Source organism: Thermobia domestica, chromosome 2 (genome assembly GCF_964235325.1).
Source record: "Thermobia domestica chromosome 2, izTheDome1.hap1.1, whole genome shotgun sequence".
NCBI classification, from domain to species: Eukaryota; Metazoa; Arthropoda; class Insecta; order Zygentoma; family Lepismatidae; genus Thermobia; species Thermobia domestica.
The window spans coordinates 108,020,972-108,045,709 of NC_137455.1; the positions used below are offsets into that span (position 1 = coordinate 108,020,972).

Consider the following 24,738-nt stretch of genomic DNA (forward strand, 5'->3'; position numbering starts at 1 on the left):
TTGCCTATGAGAAATTTAATTTCTTGATTCAACATATATGAATAAAACCAACAGTCTTTGAGGACTTCTTCTTTTCGATTTCCTTTTGGTATCCAATGCAATTACATCAGCATATTGCATACGGCATCAGTGTTTAAGGCGCCTGCAACTTACGTAACACTGTAACGGATAACTTAATGATATGTTTATTAGGTTTGTAGCTATACAGGTTTTGTCGCTTGCTTATCCTATATCTCTCTCTCTATATATAAAAATTGCAAAAGTTACGTAACTTTTTTTCTTTTCCTAATTACTCTTACTTTCATTCTTATTTCTAGATATGAGGTTCCCTTTGGATGGTGCAGTGGAATTGCATTTTTCAGCCACACCGGAAGTACGCCTTCCGAGTCCTGCTCCAACTCCTGCCGTCCCTGTGGACACATCGGAAGATCCTGTCACTCGGTGGGACAGTTATGAAAATCTAAGTTGCAGTCACGACGACGATACAGATGGTGAGTATCAAACTGATTCAATCATTTTTTCAATTACTTATCACATTATAACAACACAGATATAAATGTGTTTCCAGTTTTTATACAATATGCACTGTGCAAGAAGACTGTTTCATTTTGACGTTAGTTGAGGTATTCACACACAACCAGTTAGTCAGTAATTAGTGTATTTACGCTTTTACAATAATAATGTTGCTCACGAGACGAAACGAGACAGGATTTTTCGTGACGAGATTCCAAACGAGACAGAATTTTCGTGACGAGATACAAAACGAGACAAACATTTCGCGACGAGAAACGAGACGAGAAGAATTTTCGTGACGAAATACGAAACGGGACACAATTTTCGTGACGAGATACGAAACGAGACAGCACTCTTCCGGTGGAAACAAATATACTTTTCGAAACGAGAAAACACTTTTACTGCACTTTTTTGAGGCGAGTAGGCCCGAAATCTAGTTTCGTGGGCAACGCTACTTCTAAACAAAGGATGAAAACAAGTACTGTTTTTATTACAGAAATGAAAATTTAGAAAATATTAAAACTGGTAGTTGTCCTAGTAATTACTATACATTTGGCAAACTTTTGGCCTTGATAGAAGACGTTGATTAAATTTCTGAATTTTAAAACTCAATCACAAGAATTACGACTTAAAAAAAATTACGTTAAAGCTTGTTCGTTCTAGGAGGTTGACTTCCAAATATCCTACTCAGTGATGGGCTTCATGAACTTAATAATTCCAGCATCTGTCACTCTCAAATTCAATACCATGAAATTGAAGGGTAGTGAATTTCAAGGGTATGAATTTGAAGTGAAATGAAATCTTTTAGTTTAGCGGTTATGCCCTTTAGGCTAAGGGATACGATGTTTAAAGCAAGTGAATTATGATGGAAGAATGAGTGGAATGAGAAAGTGGGAGGAAACAGAAGTACCCCGAGAAAACCCACGGACACGATGTTGTCCTCCACAAACTAACTTGGCTGGGGCTAGAACCAGAGACTTCACGAACCAGAGGTAAGCACTCTACCACTGAGCCACCATGCTCCCTTGCAGGAGCGTCATTTCAGACTTCGCTTGAGGGGGGCAATAACACCCCCGACATAAGACTTTCACGTTTTGTATTAGTATATTAGTAAACAATCGATTTTAAAGTATATGTATTCCTCAAACTCTTGGGGGAGGACAATTGCCCCCTCTTGCCCTCCTTAATGACGCCCCTGCTCCCTTGGTATGAATTTGAGGAAGAGCAAAGTTTGAGAGGTCGTGAGATTAAAGTTGAGTGATGTTTGCAAAATGAAAAGTACCACTGTTAGTTCTGATTTGAAAAGCATTTTAAAAAAAGTTTAAAGAAAGATGAAACAATATAAAATATTGTAGATATAGAGTCTGATGATGTAAAATAAGTTATCGTAAATTTCGTGATGTTCGAATATGTTGAAATTATGAAGTGGAAGCTCTGGGAATCGTAATCATACACATTGTCGGTTCTCTGACACAGCGACATATCTAGTTATTTTTTCGAAGTTGAGTTATGTCGATTTAAGTAAAAGTGTATTTTGAGACAATTCAAAATTAAACATTAAGTAATTGTGATAATATGTGCCTAATGATTGGTAGTTCTTTTATGGAAGCACGTCTAGAGAGAGAGCTTTATTCATTACGTAAAGGCTGCGGACCATTTCAGAAAAAAAAAAAAAAAACTCTTTCCTTGTTGTCTCCTTTATCCTATAGAGTTTCTGAAAATATATATCTATTATTCGCTTCTGTGAAAGAAAAGTCTTTTGAAGAACAGAAGATGTATCTTACTCCTTTACAGGAACTGACAAGAAGAAATCTAATTAAAACACGAACGTTTAGCTTCTCCCATTTACTTAATGAATGGTTTGAGTTGAGAACAAATTAGGCGAAAAAGAACATAAAATATATACATTATGAGTAATAACTTTTTTCCCCGTGTGAAATAGAGTCAATATATTTAACGTTTTAGTAGGCAGCAAGCTGTTGAAATAGTTCTGGAAGCTGAAAAATAGGGGATCGTATGTACCTGTATCGTTGTGTTGTCTAGACAGATAGTGATGGTTAGGTAGGAACCAGGGCCTCTGCACCACCAACCGTAGAGGATCGATAACTGTCATGATGCCCTCCATCCAGACCAACAGGTGTCGCTTAGAGCCATTCGTACGGATGGAGAATTGGGGCATCCGTAAACTGTTCAGTGAGACGAGGTCTTGAGAGTATTACAAAACCGTTTAGTGCCATTCCAGATTTGTCGTTGTAGAGTGTTCAAAAGAAAGAAAAAAAATCTAAAAATGCATTTAATACAGTAGCATTTGCTGTTGGCATTACACTAAGCAGTCAGCTGACAGATATTTTTCAGAAATGGAACTAAGAATGTAAAAAGATTCAAGACGGAAAGGATTGAATTTTGAAAAGTGAGTTGAGATGTTGTAGTCAGAACTCGTAGACAGTAGTCTAAAGAATTGTACAAATAGATATTTAGCAGAATCTATGTAGATTTTATGGCTCACATGATACCAGAATTTAGATGCATATATAGAATTGATGCAATGAATTTGTTTAAGAATTAGTAATCTCATTGCTTAAGCTAGTATCCATCTATCCCTTACCTTTATCAAGCTTTTGGGGGTCATAGTAGCCTAATGGTAGAGCACTTACCTTTGACGCGAGAGATTCGTGGTTCGATAGCAAATCTTGAAAGTTTGTGGGTGGACAGCATCATGTCCGTGGGTTTTCACGGTATTCTTACGTTTTCCAGTTCAATGTTTTCTCCCACGTTATCATTTTACCGGTTCTTTCATGGTCATTCCCTTCCATTAATCATCGATTTCCCTTAGCCTACAGACAGAGCATAACCATGAGATGTAAAACTAGAAATTTCATATCATTTTTCTAAATCAAACTTTTGTATCTATATTCTTAAAATCGATTGCGTCATCCTGTAAGCTGTTTCTCTTGGAGGCAAGTTAGTGCGGTGGGGAACTATCTGTACTGTAAGAGTTGATCTTGCTTGATAGTTTTAGCACCCACCAATTACACCAGTTGAAATTCGGAGCCCACGGTAATAGTGGAACCGTCGTTTATAACCTCGGTGTTGCTTAAGGACGCAAAAAAAAAAAAAAACTCAAGTTGTACACTGGAAGCACGGTGGCGCAGTGGTAGAGCGCTTACCTCCCGTGTGAGAGGTCCCTCCTTCCATCTCAGGCTATGTGAGATAGTAGTGAACAATATCCTGTCCATGTTTTTTGTTGGGAATCTCCCCATGTTCTCTTACATTGTTATTCCACCAATTCTATCGCAAACATTTACTTCTATTAATCATAGTCTCCTTTACAATAAGTGTCATAAGCATGGGTTCGTTTCAAGCTAGTATAAGAGTATATTCAAAATAGATATGTCGATTTGACTATACTTTTCTTAAATTTGGAATCATTCTCTCTGGAAAAGAATTCACCTTTTACCATTGATAAGTTATTTTTAATTAACAAGGTAGTTCATCTTTCGATATACAGTGAGGACGAGGGACAAGAATTTGATAATAATCCGCCATCACATTGGGGTCATTGCCGCAAATTGGGAAGACTCCACACTGAGAAAAACAAATTGTAGGTGGCGTACTTAAAAAGATAGGTTACATGCGTAATTCCTGTAGTTTTTGGACTTAATGTACAGCAGAAGTATAACTGAAAACGCAAGTTTTATAATACATACTGTATAAGCGTTCCATCTATACGTACTTTCCGTATCAAACAATATAGGCGGTCAGGATGTCACATACAAATAAATGGATGTATATAACATGTAGCCGACGAAGGTAACATAAGTATATGTATGTGGTATACGGAAAACTGTTAGATGTCAGACATCCTGCAACGGCACGATGTAACATCTAAGGGCAGTGCCTATGTATCATACGGATAACGTATGCTCCGTACAGATTTCTATAGTAAGCAAGAGGATATCGTATATTTGTACAATGTACCGCTGTCCGGAGAACGGATTTTTCTCTGTGCATATGTACCGTATATCATTTTCCTGAGCTCATTTCTTCGTCCTAGTTAGCATGAAAATCATCCATTTTAATATGATCCACCAACTGTATCTTTTTCTTCTCCTTATATCTGCTTCCCCTTATATCTTCTTCCACGTTTGTGACAACATAATTTTTCAAATACTCTTCTAACCAGATGGATTTCCTCATTTTAAATTATACTCAATGTACAGTATGTAGTTTAACGTCCCACGTTTCTCGACCGAGACCAAGGGGGACAGTAATGATGAGAATGGTGGAATAATGAAAGTTGTAGGAAATGGAAAAACTCCGACAAAATCCACGCACACGATATATATTCATGGCTATGAGATGATAATTAATTTATAGACCACGTTAAGCTGTAGATCCACGTCTCATATAGCTTCGCTGCTGAAACTGATGCTACATTCAAAAATTGCATCATATTATATTATGCGTGATATATTATTCGTTGTTCTAAAAGAAATACTACAAGTCGGAAAACAAGAATGGAAAGATTCTTAAAATTAAACCTTAAGAGTTAATGATAGTTTTCGGGTATTAGGTATATCCCATTAACCATAATGTATACTGTTTTGTTGATAATGTCATCAACGGCGCCGGCTTTCCAAAACTTATAACTTAAGTGGGTGCATATCAATGGCGGGTCCTGTTATATGTTTCCAGGGGACTGTCAATATTTTTTGATTGATTTCCTTTTAGTTAAAATATTTTATGAACATTGTTAGGAAGGGCTGTGCTGTGAGGAAGTAAAATATACCGGTACTTTAGGGATGGGTTAAGGATAAGTTACCGGTACTGTAATGAATATTCTCAACATATGTAATCGTAATATTAAGTGTAAACTTTAAACAACTTACATGATGCATAATTATTGCAAGAGGAAATGCTATTATCAACAGGTTACTAAACGAAAATACCACATTCATACAAATTAAAATGAAAAAAAAAACTTCATAAAAGCATTTAATTTTAATGGTATTGCAGAAAGAACTTGCAAGAATTTTGTTTGTGAACATAAACAGCAAAATGACTAACTTAAGTGTGTTGCTTGGGTGTCTTTGCACAAACACATTTGAAACAAACAATTATGTTTAAGAAGTTAGAAATTTTAACTTCCATCTCAATGTTTTAATATTATTTATTATTTTTTGATAATGGCAAGTCAGAAATGCGGAGCACCCACGTGGTCGGCGCGCATGAATGTCATAATGAAAGGCTTTTATATTTCAGTGGACATATCAATTTCACTTTAATAAGTGGCGTGTTATTGAACCTCTTTTTGTTGTTCAAGAATGATTTTTTTTTTTTTTTTTTTTTTTTTTTTAGCGTTATGAACATTCGTTTAATGTTGATTTTTTTAAAATCCACGTATAAGTTTTCCCTTATGCATGTCATTTAATTGAGATCAATGAAATCTACCGATGGATATATGTCTCACTGGACAAAATTTTCTCCATTATATCCTAATACGATTGTAGAGGTTTTTATAAATGAAAATACTAATTTTGCTCTATATTACAAACTACCCTTCTCTGTTTCAATTCTCTTCAGGCATCGCATGGCCCAAACTCTTAATGACTTTTAAAAATAAAATGAAAACTTCCATGTAATATATCCGTCGCGGAACTAATGACCATTAGGACTAACGATGGGCTTAGCTAACACCACCTTTAGGTGGTGTTGCTTAGCCCGCAGTTATGTTGATTGTTATTGCGAACGAACTACGGGTTATATTCGCAGCGTGTCTTCTCCTGTACATACAGTATTTGTTTGACAGCACTGTGTTCAGATTTGAGCAGCTAGGTAGCAAGGATACATTGTTTTGTCACAAAAGGAAAGGTTACTTGAACACCTCTCATGTTCACGTTTTATGGTCTGAAAAATTGAATAGAGGAGTTTAGATGTGATCAGATTTGGAAACTTCTCGAAGATTCGGGCCCTGATAATCTTCTAATATAGTGATATAGCTCCTGTACTGATAAATGTTACGGTACATAAATCCAAAACCACAAAGTTTCATCATTAACTTACAATATTTTAAAGCATTCAATTCAATTATATATTTTATGTTATGGTAGATATTTTGTGCATATAGCAAGAAATATATCAATTTTTGCAGAAGTGATAAAAATACATTAAATTGAATTGAAGCAAGTACATAAAATTGCAAAGATTTTATATATATTTAGAAAAACTAATTTAGGGTGGGTTTCTTCCGCTCTAACCCCTCTCTAGCTATGGGCCTGATGCCGGAGATTAACACTCTTATCACTACGTCATCGTTCTCTCCTGCACCGCTCTGTTGATCAAATTTTATTGTCAATTCTTTATATACGTTCCGATCTCTTTAATAAGCGCCCTGTTGGTCCGTTTCCCCAAAGGAACACTTGACCTCGGCGTATCCAATTAAGATACATTTTGTTTATGGGTTTGTTTACTCGCAGATATCCAGCTGTTTCTATTGTTGTTTATGGGCTTTAAACGTCTTTTGTGTTTTAAGCCGTTTCGTTTATGTCACAGCAGCAGTTTTTAAAAGTTTTTTTTTTTCCTTTTAATGTGGGTCCTATATAATGAATTCTAACCATCATTGTAATGTTTAGATGAAGCAAGGGCGAAGCAGGAGAGGCTCGTTGTTTTAAGTTGTCGTAATTCTGAATGAATGATTGTATTCCGAATGGACAGGACTTGGCAGCGGAGGATGTGATCGTGATTATCTTTGGAGAGCATAGTAGAACATACATATACACCGTGAAGAGCCATTTTATGTAATCAAGAACAGATTAAACGTTATTAGTGTTTATTGTTTACATCCAATGCTTTCTCGTGTCTTGCTGCTATTCTCAGAGTCAAAATGTGGGTCGCATTCGGAGTCAACAGTCAAAGACAAGAACATCTCTTGTTTTAAATTCCTTTTGTTTTTTGTCTCCTCTTTCTTTTTGTGTGTCTTCCTACTCTTCTGCTGAAATGGAGAGGGTCGTAACGGACAGAGCACGAGAGCAAGAAGGGTGTTATTTTATTAGCTACTAAAAGGAGCCCAAAAGTCTCGTGACATTTTCCAGTGGATTGCAACAGAGCAAACCAGCGCCAAATGAAGATGGAAGGTAAGAGATAACTTTGTCCCTCTTCTACAGCGAGAGAAACCGCCTTATAAACAGTATAAAGGTCTTAATTTTTCTCTTGACACGCTAGATAAGCGTTCGAGGGCAGGGGGGGGGAGAAACGCAAGGAGAGGAGAGAAGAGGAGTAAGAACTTTGATAAGAGAGACGAGCGCAAAAAACAGAAGTACGTACGGGCATGTTTTATGTGTGTTATTACTAAGTGTATTGTAAATGAAGTTCAGTTTAGTTCAGTGCACACATCGTTCTGTGTTGTTAAGTTGTTAAAATTTGTTTATCGTTGTCAAAAAATGCCGGGAACAGTGAGATTTAACGACAATAATGTTGCAACGATTAGAAAATTGAATGTCATTGCTGAAATTCACAAACCAGGTAAGGACGTTTCTATTTGCTAGTGCCATCTTACTTTCATTCCTAATCTAAATATGGTTTATGTGCGTGACTACATGGAAACAGCTCGAATGGGTGAGGTTATGCCAGCGTAGTATGATATCACCAATATTTCGTAACTCAATGGTTCAAGAAAATCGATGATACATCGCTACAGAAACAACAACCAGATGATGGGGTCGTATCATATGGTAATTCAATCTGATTAGAATCGTTACTCGTGCAGATTGAAAGTCCCCATATTATGGCTACAAATATAACGATGTTTTAAATTATAAACTTCAGCTGATATTCAAAGCTCATGTTCTATTAGCTCCTCGCTTTACCGCATACGTTGACAATAGGTCGGCATACATATTTCTTCCGATGAACATACATGACTACAAATATCATACCTTAGCAGTTTAAAAAGGAAGCTTCTAATGTTTTCAGAATTTCTGTTCTTCATAGTTCTTTTACACTTTTCATACAGTTTCTACAGCCCTTATATACGCGTATTTCCTATAGGTCAGCATACATAATGAATTATCCTGTAAATGCGTTTCTTTTGTATATAATTTCGTCTTCTAATACTTTAAGGCATTATATTTTGTCAGTGACTTTACACTTTTACTAGTGGCAGTGGTGGCGGCTGGGACCGGTGGCGTTTGTCCTGTAATCCAGCTCTCTTGAAGGCGAGGTATTGTGGTGGGAAACAGCATATACTGTGAGGATTGATCTTGCAAGATTGTCTGTGTCACCATATTAAAGACCCGATCGTGGTTTGACAATCATGTGAGTAATGTATCTCGTCCTTCATACCCTTGGTGTTACTTAGAAAAATCGCGAAATTAAAACTTTAAGTTGGAACTAGATTCATGGGTAGAGCGCTCGAGGTTCTGCCATGTTCTCCCACACATTCTCGTTTTATTCCACCCATTCTTTTGTAATCATTTCTTTTATTTAAATAAATTGTCTTCTTTACTGTATACAGAGTATGATTCTGGAACGTAAAAATCAGATCAGAAAGTCCAGAATACGAACTTTGTGCTTCTGGTTAACTATGGAAGAGGGAAAAGTGGTTAATTTTCCGTATGTTACTGTAAATACCTGAAATGTCAACGGGAAATAAAAGTGACTAGTGACTATAGGAATGACGAAACAAGAAAAGTCCTAAATAAAGAACTACAAATTACACTCATCAATGAGTTCGTACAAAGTAAGGACTAGAACATAAAAAAAAAAGCGACTAAAAGCTATAGAAATATGCTTATGTGGAAAAATGGAGAAAATGAGTAGAATATAAGAGAAAACCGCTGAATTAGACCAGTCACTTCCAGCTCGCCAATGCATGACGTGGGAGCGTGCATACACAATCTGGGAGAAGACAAGAAAAACATAATGAGGAATAGAAGGGGAGGGGATACGGTTGGAGAATACGATAAATAGGTGTCGCCAGTGTACGGGTACTAATGGATTCACGAGTCCTCCGCAGAAACCATTCACTACACTATCGATCTTCTTGTTTATTTCTCACCATTATCTGTTTATCAATACCTATCAGGTTATCAGACAGCTCCTTCACCTCTTCGTGTGATTTACTGTGAAGAAGAGCAGCGGAATGTGACGTCACAGAGATGACTAAATTAGAAGGAAGAGGAACTGTTAGGAATAGTAATGGAGAAAAGAACAAGATAACTAAACAGTACTAGAGAATGTTAAAAGAATTAGAAATAATTAAGAAATATAAAACAGCTGATTTGGGTACTGTTTTTGAAGTTTTTTTTTTTCCTGAGGGACGTGACAAAAGATATTTAGGAAAATCAATAAAATGTAAGAAAGAGGTTTCGATTGATGAACTATGTTTAAAATAAATATTTCTTTTCCCCCAAGTATTCTACCCGCTAAACACTATAAGTTAAAATCGTCCTTTCTCATATTTTAAAATAATTAATTTGAAACAATGCAGTATGGAAGTTCTAATTAAATCTAAAAATTGCCTGTGCGCCAGCACCATCTATTGGCGTAAGGCTGGCAGGCAGCGCAGGTAGAGACATCTGTTAGGGCGTCTGCGAACCGTTTCTTAAGCCAAGGCGGAAATGTTAACCATAATGCACGAGAATTCTCAATATTTTCGGTAGCAAGTGACGTACTGATGACATAATACTTTATTATTATTATTATTATTATTATTATTATTATTATTATTATTATTATTATTATTATTATTATTATTATTATTATTATTATTATTATTATTATTATTCAGTGTATTTCTATGTTATAACAAAAGCCATACAACGCCAGAGATGATCTTACCGTACTGTTCGTACTAGAAAAGAGAGTTACATATTTTAAACAGTACATTGGTTTTGTAAAATTGACCCGTTTATGTTCTAAGCACAACTGTAAGAATGAAACTTTCTATACATCCACATTCTAACAGAACACATTGTCTCACAAGTGCTTAGCAGTTAATTCATCTGGTTCTGCCTTTAGTGCATGTCGTGCTAAAAACGTCCGGTAGATTGGGAACAATTATGTGTGGTCGTACTTTTACAAGGAAGAATAATGAGTATACAATGAAAAAAAAGAAATAAACATACATTAATCAGAAGATACATTCTCATATTCTTTCTGTTGTAGATAGATGTTCTTTATGGTTCTTTTAAAACCAAGATCGGTTAACATTCCATTTTAAGTACAGAACGCGTACGTAACACTCATTTGAAATCTCTAAAGTGATATAAAACGAGTGACATTATGTAGGCGTATCTCTTAGACGCAGTCACGTTTTGTAATTTATTGCCATTCTCGGCTTATCGGATCTACTGTTGTTATTACTGGGCGCTTTTTGATCGCCGTTACCACATATCTCACGGCCGTAGAAAATGAAAGACGTGTCCTTTGGAAGCGTTCTTATCCGAAGAATATTACAATGACATACTTGGACAAGCGTCACACTTCGGTTTGTGACACTGACCTAAATGTTACGTATATTTTATGCTAAGGAAACATCATCATCATTATTATTATTGGAGGACAAAAACACTTTATTATAGTATTAGTAATCGATTAGGTGATAGCGGGTTTGATTCCTAGTGCGAGCATAAGTTATTTTTTTTATTATTATTGATCATACACTATGAGACAATTGGAGTGCTAGGAGAAGATGGGTACCAATATGCTGACCACATACAATTAACTAACAGCCGTTTTACGATCATGTATAGTGTAGTAGAGTTGCGCATACGACGAGACAAGACTTTAATTTTTATAACGAGATTCGAAACAAGACAGGCCTCTTCGAGTAGATATATATACATTTTCCGAAACGGGACATCATTTTCACGTAACATTTTCGAGACGAGACAGAACCAACTCTTATCTCGTGAGCGTTACTAGGTAGACCGTTGTGTGGCAATATTCTACGGCAGGGGTGCCCAATTTGTCGACCACTGGCTGTGGGCTACTAGTTGACCTACATGTCGTGAAAGATTGTCAATCATACTGTGAGTTTTATGGTTCCCTTTAGGGGCTAGTTGACAGGTAAGTAGATCGTCAGTTGTTTCTTAGGTGAAAAAATAGCCCTCAAACCTAAAAAGGTTGTCTACCCCTGCACTATGGAGTTTAGTCATAAGAATTAAAAGAGTGCCCTTCCCGCTTGTCTAGTAACTAGGTCCTAGCACACATGTCTTTGGTTCGATTTCCAGTGGGAAACCTTGAAATTTGAACTATAGGTTGCATAAAGTCTCAGTGCTGGAAAGGCTAGCTAAACTACAATCAACTAACAATACATCAAAATAAATCCAGTAGCTCACTGATTTATTCATCACCAGATCTATTCGTGTTGGGTGTAGAATCTTAAAATCTTGTATAAATTTTGTCCTTGCACCTGAGGCTGTAGATAAGACTTTTTTTTCTTCAAAACACGACGTTTAAAAACAGAAACTTGATTATTTTTCGTTTTCGAGTTCTGTGATATTTTTAGGCATAGAACTAGAAAATTTTGTATAAATATTTCACATGTATTATAGACTAACGATAGGATGGGGTTTTACGAATTGTGACCCCTAAGAGGGTAAACGAGATTGAGCGGAACTCCAGTGAAATCGAACATGCATCCACAACAAGTACGTCTTTTGAAACCAGAAGAAAAATGTATTTATATATCTTTCAAATAGGTGTATTGTTATAAACTTTATTATTCTCGAGTGAAATATAGAGCTCCTCCGTGGTTAAGCGGTTAACGTACGCGCCTTTAGCATGGGTGACCCGAGTTCGATTCCCGGCGGGAGCTCATGTGGTTTGGATTTCACGTTAATCAGTAGGTCCCGTCCCATATAGCCTTGCTGTTGAAAGGGACGTTAAACTCAAAAAATCAATCAATCGACTGAAATATAAGAATAAATGAAAATAAACAAAATACTCGTAATTCAGATACTAAAATGGTTCAGTCTAACAAATGTCCAATATAATTTATTAATAGCTACATTTTTTATTTTATTTTATTTTATTTTTTTGAAAACGGGTAAAACTCTTGCAATGCAAACATTTCCATTTGTCGAGTTTTGCCTTTCACGTCATCTTTCGAACTTTCTGGCAATAGAATAGGGTTACAGAAATTTGCATTAGCTCGAAACATATCAGAAAATAACAGTACAAGCCTGAAAGACTTATTGTAACATTATTCCATAATTTATATCTCATGTTTTCAATTTCGGATAAAACGAGTTCTTTTTTTGCATTTGATAAGACTCAGTTGTTATATCTTATCTGTGTTACTGCAATTCAGCAAAACTTGACACCAATGTATGTAACAGTTTCAAACAGTAAACTGTGCCTTGAATGGTGTATACAATACAAAATGCACGTAATATATATAATAATTAATTTGTTTCTTTTGTAATTAATTTTCATTGACATAATAAAAGAATTAAGAATTTCCAACTTATCGTCTTATCGTCATAAGTATTCTGAAAGCCCCTTGTCTATGCAGAAAGTTTAAAAAAATAGTGCATCGCAATCCCCCGTCATTTTCTTTCCTAAGACACTGTTATAAAGGATAACCGCGTTAGATGACGAAACAGAGATATGACATCATTGGACATCATGATTTTGTTGTGGACAGCATCGTGTCCGAAGGTTTTCTCAAGATTCTTCCACATTATCATTTCACTATTTCTTTTATAATCGTTAATCAACCGTTTTCCCTTAGCCTACGAGACATAATCGTGGCATGTTTAAAGTTTTGAAGCGCTTTTAATTTATTCGTAGCTTTCTTCCCTTGGAACAATTATTCGAATATGAATATTTTTATTGAACATTCACTCAATTAATATATGAATATTTGGTGCATTATTTGAATTTTTCACCGCTTCAGTGGACCCTTCCTCCTATTTCTAGTTGATACACTATACAATACATAATCCTTTTTAGTATCAGATATTGTGTTCGATTATTATTATTTTCTCTTAAAAAAATCAAAGAAAATAGTCTGAACTCTATTCCTTTAATGTCTGATGTCTTTAACACGTACTTTTTTTTAAGGGATTCGGTTTGCCAAAACTCCTTTATATACTTACCTTGTTGTCCGTGTATTTATCCGTCCAATGGACGAACAATCTCTTTTCGTGTATTCATCCATCAAAGGGACGAACAATCTCTGTCCGTGTATTGATCCGCCCAGGGTACGAACAACCTCCGTCCGTGTATTCATCCGTTCAAAGGACGAACAATCTCTGTCCGTGTATTCATCAGTTTAAGAGACGAACAATCTCTGTCCATGTATTTATCCACCCAAAAAAACGATGAATCTCTGTCCATGTGTTCAAGAAGATCACCAATTTTGGCCAGGATATACACGATCAAGTGATCCGAAGATACGGGATCCCATCTATTTCTATGCGGGGTTATTATAGATGAGTTTCCCCTTGGTAGCATGCAACCAAACTGTACCTAAACTTAGGTTGGTTGCATAACATTCAGTTGCTTCCGATATTCGAAACAAATCCCTTCACGTGGTGCACACATGACACTGCTGTTTGTTTAATTTAATAGTATTTATTTTTGAACGCACTTTATATATAACAACACGTAGGGTAATAATATAATTTAGCTAGGAATCAAAGGAAATGGTTTAGATTTTTTGTCTGTTCAAACAACAGTTTATTCTCTTTTCTCATTTTACTTTAGCAAAACTATTTGTGAGTGCTTTAGATGCTCTTAAAAAGCATGTTTTGCATTTCTTTTATATGCATACAGATTTATCTACATCAGGCAAACATGGCATTCTTAGAATGCCTTTGATATCTGGACGAATGCTCTAAATACATTGGTGTCCTCATGTGTTGACAATACAAACGTTTACATCATTACTCACCTTCTAATTAGAAGCCTTCAGAGTTTATTTTATTTTTCCTTTTCTTTCCTTCGTTCTTTCACCACAGGCAATTATACTAAAGATGAAGGTTTCGTATAGTCAGAGTTTTGGGTGTAGACTTCACAAGTGGAACGCATATAAAATTCAATTAGATTCGGTTAATTGCCCACCATTGTTTTCTTTTATTCATAATTTTCTTTTGTGTCATTTATACCTTTAGGGTTAATTAGCATTTTAAAAAGGGGCTACTTAATTTGTCTCCTTTCTATCCTTATAGCTCAAGAGGAAAGACTTATATTGTAATTTTGAATCTACTAAAATCTAGCAAGTATATAATAAACTCTCGATTATCTACGGTCTTACTTTCCCTTTTTCCCTTTACTTTTGTTGCGACGAAAAATCACCATATTAAAGGAAAATGTACAATGGTAGAAGTGACAAAAAGTTCTTTAAAGAAAGTTCAACCAACTTGTAAACACATAAAACTATTGTTTATTAAGTCACAATTGTATGTGTAGGCCTCCGACTATAAATATAAAGCATTTACATGTTGATTTGGTTCCTTTTTTTTTTTTTTTTTTTTTTTAAGCCATTTTGGGTATTATTCGCGGTTACCGTGCCACTCAATTCCGCACATAATCGGAAGTTTTCTTTTTACTAACAAATTCTGAATGAATTAATCAAATCGAACCGGGGTTGTCATTTGGGAATGGCGCAATTATCTCCCCTCTCTTTCTGAGTTTCAGAAATACATATCTTTTGATCAACTGTGGGGGGTGTACTATTATACCAGTAAAAGAACATAAAAACTTACGTAGGTGAAGAATCCTTTCACCCTCTGCTCTTGAAAAATCTCAAATGACGTTGCTGATTCGAGAACTGTTCTATTCGGTAACGTACACATAGTTACGTTTTCATCTGTGTTAACAAAATATCGTCAATGTGTATATATGCACTCTCGTTAATCCGGCAAATTTTTTGCACAAAGGATTTTCTCATTTGTGCTACAAAAGGAGAAAAGAAATTTTGTTGATCGTGAAAATGTTCGAATTCGAGATTTCAACGGATTTACACGTTTCAAGGCCCATAGAAGTGATTTTCGAACTTAAAAAAATATTTTCGAAATATGTCCATCTGTTCGTCCGTTTGTCTTGTATACTCACTGAGGCCATATCGTTCAACGTATCTCAGCTATATTTTAAACTTTAGGTTTTTATGTGATCATCCAGGGTTTTTTTTTTTCGAATTTTCTTCCTACCTCTGAAAATAAGGGTAGTTTACTTCAGAATAAAAATTAAAAAATGCGATTTTCTAAAGAAATTTCGTTAACAAATTTGTTTATATTTCATAAATAAATTTTCCTAAAACAACCAGATCATGCGGTATAAACCATTTCTTCGGGAAAGCTCAAGAAGAGGTAGCTTATTCTTACGGTGCGTTTTATTTCAAACAATTTTCTCTTAAATGACAGGCAATTTTGTTCATATTTCATAAACAACTCTTTCATTAATAGCCTGAATATGTGTGATAATTCATTTGTGTAGAAAAATCTACGAGTAGTAGTTTATTCTTGTAGTGATTTTTTAGAACTATTTTTTCAGAAACCATACATGCAATTTTCTTCGTGTTTTGCAAATAAATATTTTATGGTTAATCACACAATATAGCATTAATCATTTGCACTGAAAAAAATGTACGAGGGGGTAGTTTATTTTTGGGGATGATTTCTTTTGGACTATTTTCTCAAAAACGACTCAGGTGACTTTGCTCATACTTGATAAATAACTGTGTGCGTGGGTTTTCTCGGGGTTCTCCCGTTTCCTCCCACTTTCTTCATTCATTACTCATCATCGCCGTCTCCTTTAGCCTAGCGGCATATCTGTGAGACGTTAAACTTAAAGATTTCATTTCATTAAATATTTCGTTCATAAATAAGTACTCCATTAATAACCTATTTGTCCTGAAAAATGTTCGAGTGTTAGTTTATTTTTGGGAGTGCGTTTTTTTTGGATGATTTTCTCAGATTTTGTTAATATTTCAAAAATAAATATATAATTAATAACCTGATAATATGGTATAACTCATTTGACTTGAAAAGTATAAGAGGATTAGTTTAATCTTGTTTTTTTTTCGGACAATTTTCTCAAGAACGACTCAGTCGATATTTTTATATTTCATAAATATTTTATTAATATAGGTACAATATTGTATAGGGTTAGTTTATTCTTGAGGGCGAGTTTCTTTTCAGACTACTTTCTCAAGAATGTCTGGCGATTTTGTTCACATTTCATAAATAAATATTTCTTTAATATTCTTATAATGTTGCGTAAATTACTTTCACAATAATATTAACAAGGGGTAGTTTACTCTTGGGGTGAGTTTTTGACAATTTTTATTATTATTATTATTATTATTATTATTATTATTATTATTATTATTATTATTATTATTATTATTATTATTATTATTATTATTATTACTTTTTAATCTTTATTCAATAATGTTAGTTGTATTGTGGAAAGCAAAAGTCTTTTCTCTTATTAGGAACAGAAAAAAAAGCTCAAACTTCCTGATAAGAAGCGTGCAGAACGCCTAGTACTCTGCAACCAACCACACTTCCATGAGGATTAGGTTGTATAAACATCAGGCACTAAATAATTATTTCTAAATAATAATAATAATTTAATTTTTTTAATAAGGTAAAACTATACAATATGTTACAACGAAAATTATATGGAAACATTACTTTGTCACCCGTTTTAAGTATCTGCACAAATTTTTCAGAAATCTAAAGTAAATGAAAGTTAAACTGCAAGATTTCACACATATTAATAGAAGCAGTGTAACAGAAACAGAAAATGATCTAATAAAAAAATTTGTAACACAAAATAGAAAATATTGTAATAAAAGCAGACAGGTAACCTAATGTAAGCCTTGTAATAAAGATACAATAGTAATCTAATAAAAGGATTGTTTAGTAATAAAAACAAGTACCTACGTATATTTTGTGAAGCTTTGATTTAGAAATTAAGAACACGGCTCAACCAAACATTCCTTGTGGAATTTGATATACCATACTGAACAAAAATATTGATATTATGCACAAAAAGATAAAAACTGATCTCGGACTTTTCAAGTGTGGGTATGGAGAAGAATAGAGAAAATTAGCTGGATCAAATGGGAAACTAATTAACTCAGTTAAAGGGATCATCCAAAACTTGTATGGGAAGTGGATAGCCGCGTTAAAGTCACTGTTAGCTATAGGGTCTAAATATTAGCGAATGGAATTAAAAGAAAAAGAACGTGGTCGAGTTAGTTGCTCTATGAATAATTCGCTTTGTTTTCAAGAGTTACGTGTGGGGTTACATACATAATGCTAACATTACAATCTAACAAGGCCACTATGAAAAATGAAATAAAATCTTTTGAGTTTAACATCCCACGATTATGCCTGTTAGGTTACGGAAGACGATAATTAAAGCAAGTAAATGATCACGGAATAATTTGTGAAATGATAATGTGGAAAATAACAGTAGTACTCCGAGAAAACTCACGTGCACAATGTTGTCCACCATAATACAAGCCCACTAACTTGACCCTACTAAGAGTTAATGCTGGGAGTAATAGGACTGGAGAAAACAACATTAAGGAGAATTTAAAAGAGGGAAAAGTTACTAGTTGGGTCATTATTTGAGAGAGAATTGTATCCTGAGGAATGTCATATCAGGCACAGTGGAAGGAAAAAGAGGGGACAGTGAGAGACTGTAGTTGATGGATGATATTGAAAAGGATGTTTTCCATTTCAAGACAAAGATATTTACTGAGAACAGTAATACATAGAATATTCTCAGAGCAAATGAGCGGCTAGTAGTGGCACAATACATATGATAATGATGCACGAAACCCCTTTTGTGAAACAGAGTACAATGTTGTCGAAACTGCTTACAGTATTAGTGCCAAGGAATTTTGTCATTTTTATCGATCGATTTTATTAGTTCTAATTCGATTATTGTGCTAATTTTCTCGATGCACTTACACTACCTTCCACTTCCATCTTTGGTTTACCGAAATTCCTTTGTGTTTACTCTATCTGTTCGTCCGAGAGAGAGAGAGAGAGAGACGGAGAGAAACTCAAGAGCTTTTAGCTACTATGCAGTTCGTGGTGGTTATATTCAAACCGTAAGTGGTAGAAATTAACCATTTCAAGTTTCTAAGTTTGTCACTATAAAGCAAAAGCTGTTATAGATAGCAAGAAACGGTTTCATGCGATCGATTGCTGCAAGCGTCCCAGAAATACATTTCATTTTCATCCTCAACTCTTTCCTAGAACCGGAAATGATAGAAATCTAGTACAACTTCCGGTTTTAATATTGGTCTACATAAGGCAAACACAATAAAATATAGCGATAAATGGTTTGCTCTGAAATCGATTTAGCTTATCTAATAATAGGTACCATGTTCTCTCTATTCAAATCGGAAGTGGCAGAAATAAATTACTTCCGGTGTTTATCATTGATATAGAATAAAAAATTGTCACTGTTACCGAGGAGCGGTTTGTCTGTAATCAACTAACAGTCCTAAGAAATTATTCCGTGTCACTAATAAAACCGGAAGCGGTAAATATCAACTATCACTTTCGGTTTTAATATTTCGTGAGAAAACATCCAAACCAAAACTTCTTCACGTGATATACACGTGACACCGGTGCGTGTTTTCTCTGGCATCACATTTATTCATTTGCTGAATTAAGTTGAATACCTTTCATGTTATGCATCTATTTTGGGGCTTGGCAGTTATGACGTCATAAACTGCACCTTCAAATTTCTCTACTGTGGATATTCCAAACCTTGTGTCATTAGTTTACTTAGTAACGCTTTATAAGCAAATTACATAATTTTTAAGTTTCTTGTATTGTTTGCTGCTTCTGTGATATAAACGCAAATTCAAAGAAAAAACCTTAATCTACAATCCAAAACCAAACTATTTTACAGTAAAATTAAAACGAGACACTGTCAGACACACTGTCGTTCCAATTGTTAAATTACTTCCTTGCGTACTCGAGTAATTAATTGTCTTTATTTAAGTATCAACTATTGTCACTGTAATTTACAATGGACAGAATTGAATGAGAAAATTTGTCAGTGTTTTAATGTGATTTTACTGAAAATCTTGGTAGTGTATGATGTAAAGCTACTACATAAAGTAGGAAAATGAAGGAAAAATCTGAGAATGAATTTGTTCTTGAGAGGGATCAGGAGTGGCTATAGCTAGTATGAATAAAGAGCTTGAATTGAATATGGCCCATCAAGTTCCTTATGGTTATGGAGTCTTTGATTATTAATATAACAAGTGAGTTTCTTTTTCTATTGTGAAACTACGGTAAACTACGTGAACTCAGTATTGAATCTGGTTGTAGTAGATTTACAACTTCCAATTGTAATAGAAGGACAACGTCAGAGACAAAACTCATTGCTGGGACGCTGAAGCCATATCAAAAGGCCGTTTCTTCTATCTCTTCATGTTTTGGCTATAAGAAGATTAATATATTGCAACCGAAAGTATTAGTAGATTTCTACAATTTCCGGTTGCACAAGGGGAATAAAATTGGAGGTGCAGCGTATTCTGCGTACGCGTAACCGATTGAAGAAAACATGTTTTCACTACTTCTAACCATTTTTGCTCTATGGAAATCCATAGTGAAACCAGAAGTTGTAGTAAAACCGTACCACTCCCGGTTTTAGAAGAGAGATACGGGTGAACATATTACTCTTTCTTGAGACGTTGAATCTATTCCAAAATCCCACTTATTGCTATCTGTTCCCGCTGTTGTTTTCTGTAATGATCAACGTTGAAACCAGAAAGGGTTAATATTTGTTACTTTAGGTTTGAAAAAGAGAATTAAAGGATGAGATGGAACGTATTCGTGGGACGCTGAACCAATTCCAAAAAAAAAAGTTTCTCGATATCTTCTATCTTTCTTGCTCCTGTTGATAGAGAGATAGACGGACATAGTCATTCTACGAGAATTCCAATACTTTTGCGTAGCATAGTTTGGAAATCCAATAATTACAATTTTAATCTGAAGCTTCCATCGGTACAGCTGCATTAACATATCTGTTGTTCACACTCGAACTATTATATCATTTTTATAAAAGGGACCGCAGTGGCTCAGTGGTAGAGCGGACACCTTTGGTACTTGAGGAGATCCCTTGTTCGATCCTAGCTCGCGCCAAGTGAGCTTTGTGGTGGACAAACACCGTGTGCGTGGATTTTCTCGGGCTTCCCCCGTTTCCTCCCACTTTCTTCATTCCATCATTTCATTCATTTCTCATCATCATCATCGTCTGCTTTATCCCACACGGCATAATTGTGGGGCTTAGAACTCAATGATTTCATTTCATTTTTCATTAAAAAAATCTTTGGGTATAGTTATAACGAAATTTTCCTATTTCATCCTTTCATTTTTCTTCTTTAACGGGATGGAAAACGCAAAATTAACACACTGTTTAAAATGAAACCTGGTTATGCTGCATCCTGAATCAATCTACTTTACTAACGTAGACTTATGTACCTTACTAACCTAAACCGACGTGCTCTATTAATCCAACCGAATCCACTCTATCTTACTAACCTAACCTACTCTATACCAACCTAACCTATCTACTAACCTAAACTTATGTTATTAACCTAACTCCCTACTTTACTAATCCAACGTAACCTAACCTATTACCATAAAAGTAAAACGATATCTATTTTTTAAAATTTGATTACCTATTTTCATCTGCACGCAAAGATAATATAGGAGTGTAAACACACAGAGGATCCGGAACTCTCAATATGTAAATGTGTGGCATATTTAAGAATTTTTTTTTCGTGAGGTATGTATCAAGCTCTTAGATTTTTATTTTGGAAGCAGTTTGTATTTCATTATTATTATTTTTGTATCTAAATATTAAGTGCATTGTTCTTACTGCCAACCTTGATTTGGTTCTGAGTAAGGAAAATTCATTGCTAAAGTCCATATAACGATGCTATTCTGTGAAGAATGAAGGATGATTTGCGATAAGAAAAGTGAAAAGAGAAAGATGAAATTAGAAAATTTCGCTATAACCGTACCTTTAGACGCCAGGTATGAGAATGAAGAACTTGTGACCTATGTTAAATCATCACTCTTACTAGTTGTATCCTCTTGCTATATTTTCTGGTTGTGTATTTTCCTTTAATTTTATACTCATATTGTGTAACTGTGCATTGGAGTAAACAACATACTTACTTTGATATTAGTTAACAAATACAGATGTAGGTTATCGTGATCTATCGCAAGTGATAGATATGGTCCAGATATAGAAAGTGACTAGTTCTTGCAGGTTTTTCTCTATGAACAAATTTCAATATTTGTTTTGAACACACACATATGCACACACAAAAGAAATGACAGTAGATAAGCCAGTGGAAAGGGACAGCTGAAGTCTACATTCTGAGAATTTCATTCAAAGAATGTCCGTCCTTTTGTTGGTTCAGCAGTCATTCTCAAAGAGATAACACTGAGGTAACAGATAGAAGCATAGTGTTCGGAGTTGCTGGTGACACATCACAGATACAAAAATACAAACGTGGATGAATTATGAAAGGAAACGTTTGTATTTAATTCATGTTGTCATTTCAGTACATTACCTCATGGGCGTCTCTGGCGGGGGGGACGGGGGGGACGCGTCCCCCCCAATATTTTGAAGTGAGATAATCTAACATTCCGCTAAGATATTAGCAGTTAGGTCATTTCCTTTGATGTCCCCCCCAAATTTTACATGCCAGAGACGCCAATGCATTACCTTAATCCCAAACTTACTCTGCAGTAAACCTGCACTAATTCGGGCCGTGGTCTACAATGTATTGATTCTTTTGACCTATAAATTAGAAATTTGCTGTATTATTGATGGGAACTTTTGGTTCATTTCTAAGGCTCATTTTACCATTTGTGCAATGTTGTTGTTCTTAACGTAACCGCCATTGTACATTCGTCGCACACAATCCAGAAATAACTTTCTCTCTTGTAAATTACAAGCATGAATAGCAGTGGCGGCACTAGAAGGGGCTAGGAGGAGCGACCACCACCCCAATATTTTTCTCGCCCCCTACGTACAACCGATAAATAATAATAATAATAATAATAATAATAATAATAATAATAATAATAATAGTATGCACAACCAATACTAATAATATTCAAAGCAAAACAAGTGCGGTTGCCTCGCCTCTCCAAAATTTTTCTTGCTCCTCTACTATTACGAGCCTAGCGCCGCTTGATGAATAGTGGTCTTAGCTTCTTTGCGGATGGCGGATAAAATTTCAGAGATATCGGTGAAAATACAATGATTTTCGTGATCATACTTCTAAATACCGTTAATTTTTATATAGTCGTCTTGTAGTTACCCTTTTGAGGGGCAAATAACCACCAGAGAAAAATCGTGTGTCGTTAACATTTTCTGTCTTTTCTCTTTGCTCTTAAAATGCTTTAATAGATTATTATTATTATTATTATTATTATTATTATTATTATTATTATTATTATTATTATGATTATTATTATTATTATTATTATTATTATTATTATTATTAGGTATTCTGCCTTTCGGCAGATCCTGGGACTAATGAGGATTTTTTTTTCAATTTTAGATTTTGGCCTGGAAATGTTTCTTCCACTTTTGTCGATCTTCAGCTTCCCCTTTTAACTCCCAATATTTTCTCCTATCTTTCAAATAATCGATCAGCTGTGTTCTTCTTCTTCCTATTCCTCGCTTCCCTTCCATCTTTCCTTCTATGGCGATGTGAGAAGAGAATTTCTTCTTAAGATGTCCAATCCAATTGGCCTTTCTACGAAGAATGGTGGCTAGAAGTATCCTCTTCTCTCCTATCCGTTTTAAAACATCTTCGTTTGTTGGTCTCTCTGCCCATTTTATCTTCTCCATCTTCCTCCAACACCACATTTCGAAGCTCTCCAAATATTTCTTCTCTAACTTCCGTTATGTGCAAGTCTCTGAACCATACAGTCCAATATTGAGTCTGCTAGTTAAGAGTGATCTTTTCCTGTTGAATGCTTCTTTAGCTATGGCAATCTTTGACCTGATCTCTTTGGTGCAGTAAGCGTCTCTCGTGAAAATACTTCCCAGATACTTGAAATTATCGACCTCTTCAAGTTCTCCTTGTTCTACTCTGATTCGTAAGGGCGTGTTTCCACGGGATATTCTAATGACGTTCGACTTTCGATGTTAATTTCCATTCCATACAGTTTTCTAGTGTCAACTATTTTTCAATCATCTCCTGTAGTCCTCCTTTGGTTTTAGCTGTTATAACCGTATCATCTGCATACCTGATCTTGTTAATGATCTGTCCAATCTTGAAGTCTCCAGTTCCCATTAATGCTTCCTTTATTAAATATTCACTGTAAATGTTGAATAATAGGGGCGACAAAGTATTAATGCGATTTTGTGCAGTCTTATTTAAAGTGGCATATTCTTGTTTCTCAATAGTTTGATGTAGCAGATTAATCTAGGACACCTTTAGCTGGCAACATTTGATAAACAAACTGTTAATAGAAATTATCTCTGGGAGCGCAGGACGAAGATTAACTATCTGATGAAGGAATCACTTGAAGGGACATATTAGAAAGAAAGAATTTGAATAAGTTTTCGTAGTTTGATGCTTGTAGGTACGGAAGGATGGGAAATTGGAGTGTGTGAGTTAGTTTTTTTTTCCTTCGGGGAGGGAGAAGTGTTGGGAAGAGTGACTTGTGGAACGTGAAGACATCAAGTGTGGCCGCAATTAGTCCAAGTGGGGAGCAGGTGTTTGTGTTTTCACCCTTCCAACATTGTTCTGACATGGCGCGCGTGACAATGCAACGATTGAATCGCAGCCAAGTGTAAAGACAAATACAATGAGTAAAGAGGAAGGGAAAGACAGAGAAAGAAGATTCAAAAGCTAAGAAAAAAATTTTAAAAAAACTAGTGTCCTGTCTCCATTGGGGAAAGAACGGAAATAGGCACAGTGCTTGCAGGCCTCAAAAATAACCACAAACTAGGTTGTTTGTCGTGTACGCACTGTCCATAATACGTAAAGAGTTGTTTCAGAACAACCAACAAATTGGTAAACATCAGCTGCTTGAGTCGTCTTGTATATACGTTATTCAGAAGAATAGCATAAGAGAAGTAATAATACGATTGTGGCTTTTGGTTCTTGTGGCATCTAGTGCTATTTCGAGTTAATTTGTCCCTAGGGAAGAGGTGCATTGGTAAGTTCAAAGCAGTCTTCTTCAAGGAGTGTTATTACAT

At 35.2% G+C, this 24,738-nt stretch overlaps 1 protein-coding gene across 11 annotated transcripts in view; it reads left to right on the forward strand.

The window, feature by feature from the left end:
- by (focal adhesion protein tensin) overlaps window positions 1-24,738 on the forward strand; it is a 947,366-nt gene that overhangs the window by 815,554 nt on the left and 107,074 nt on the right. For all 11 annotated transcript variants that reach the window (XM_081744677.1, XM_081744683.1, XM_081744695.1 and 8 more), the window contains one exon: window positions 318-491. In XM_081744677.1, coding sequence (XP_081600803.1) covers window positions 318-491 — 174 coding nt within the window. The remainder of the gene's footprint in view (window positions 1-317; window positions 492-24,738) is intronic.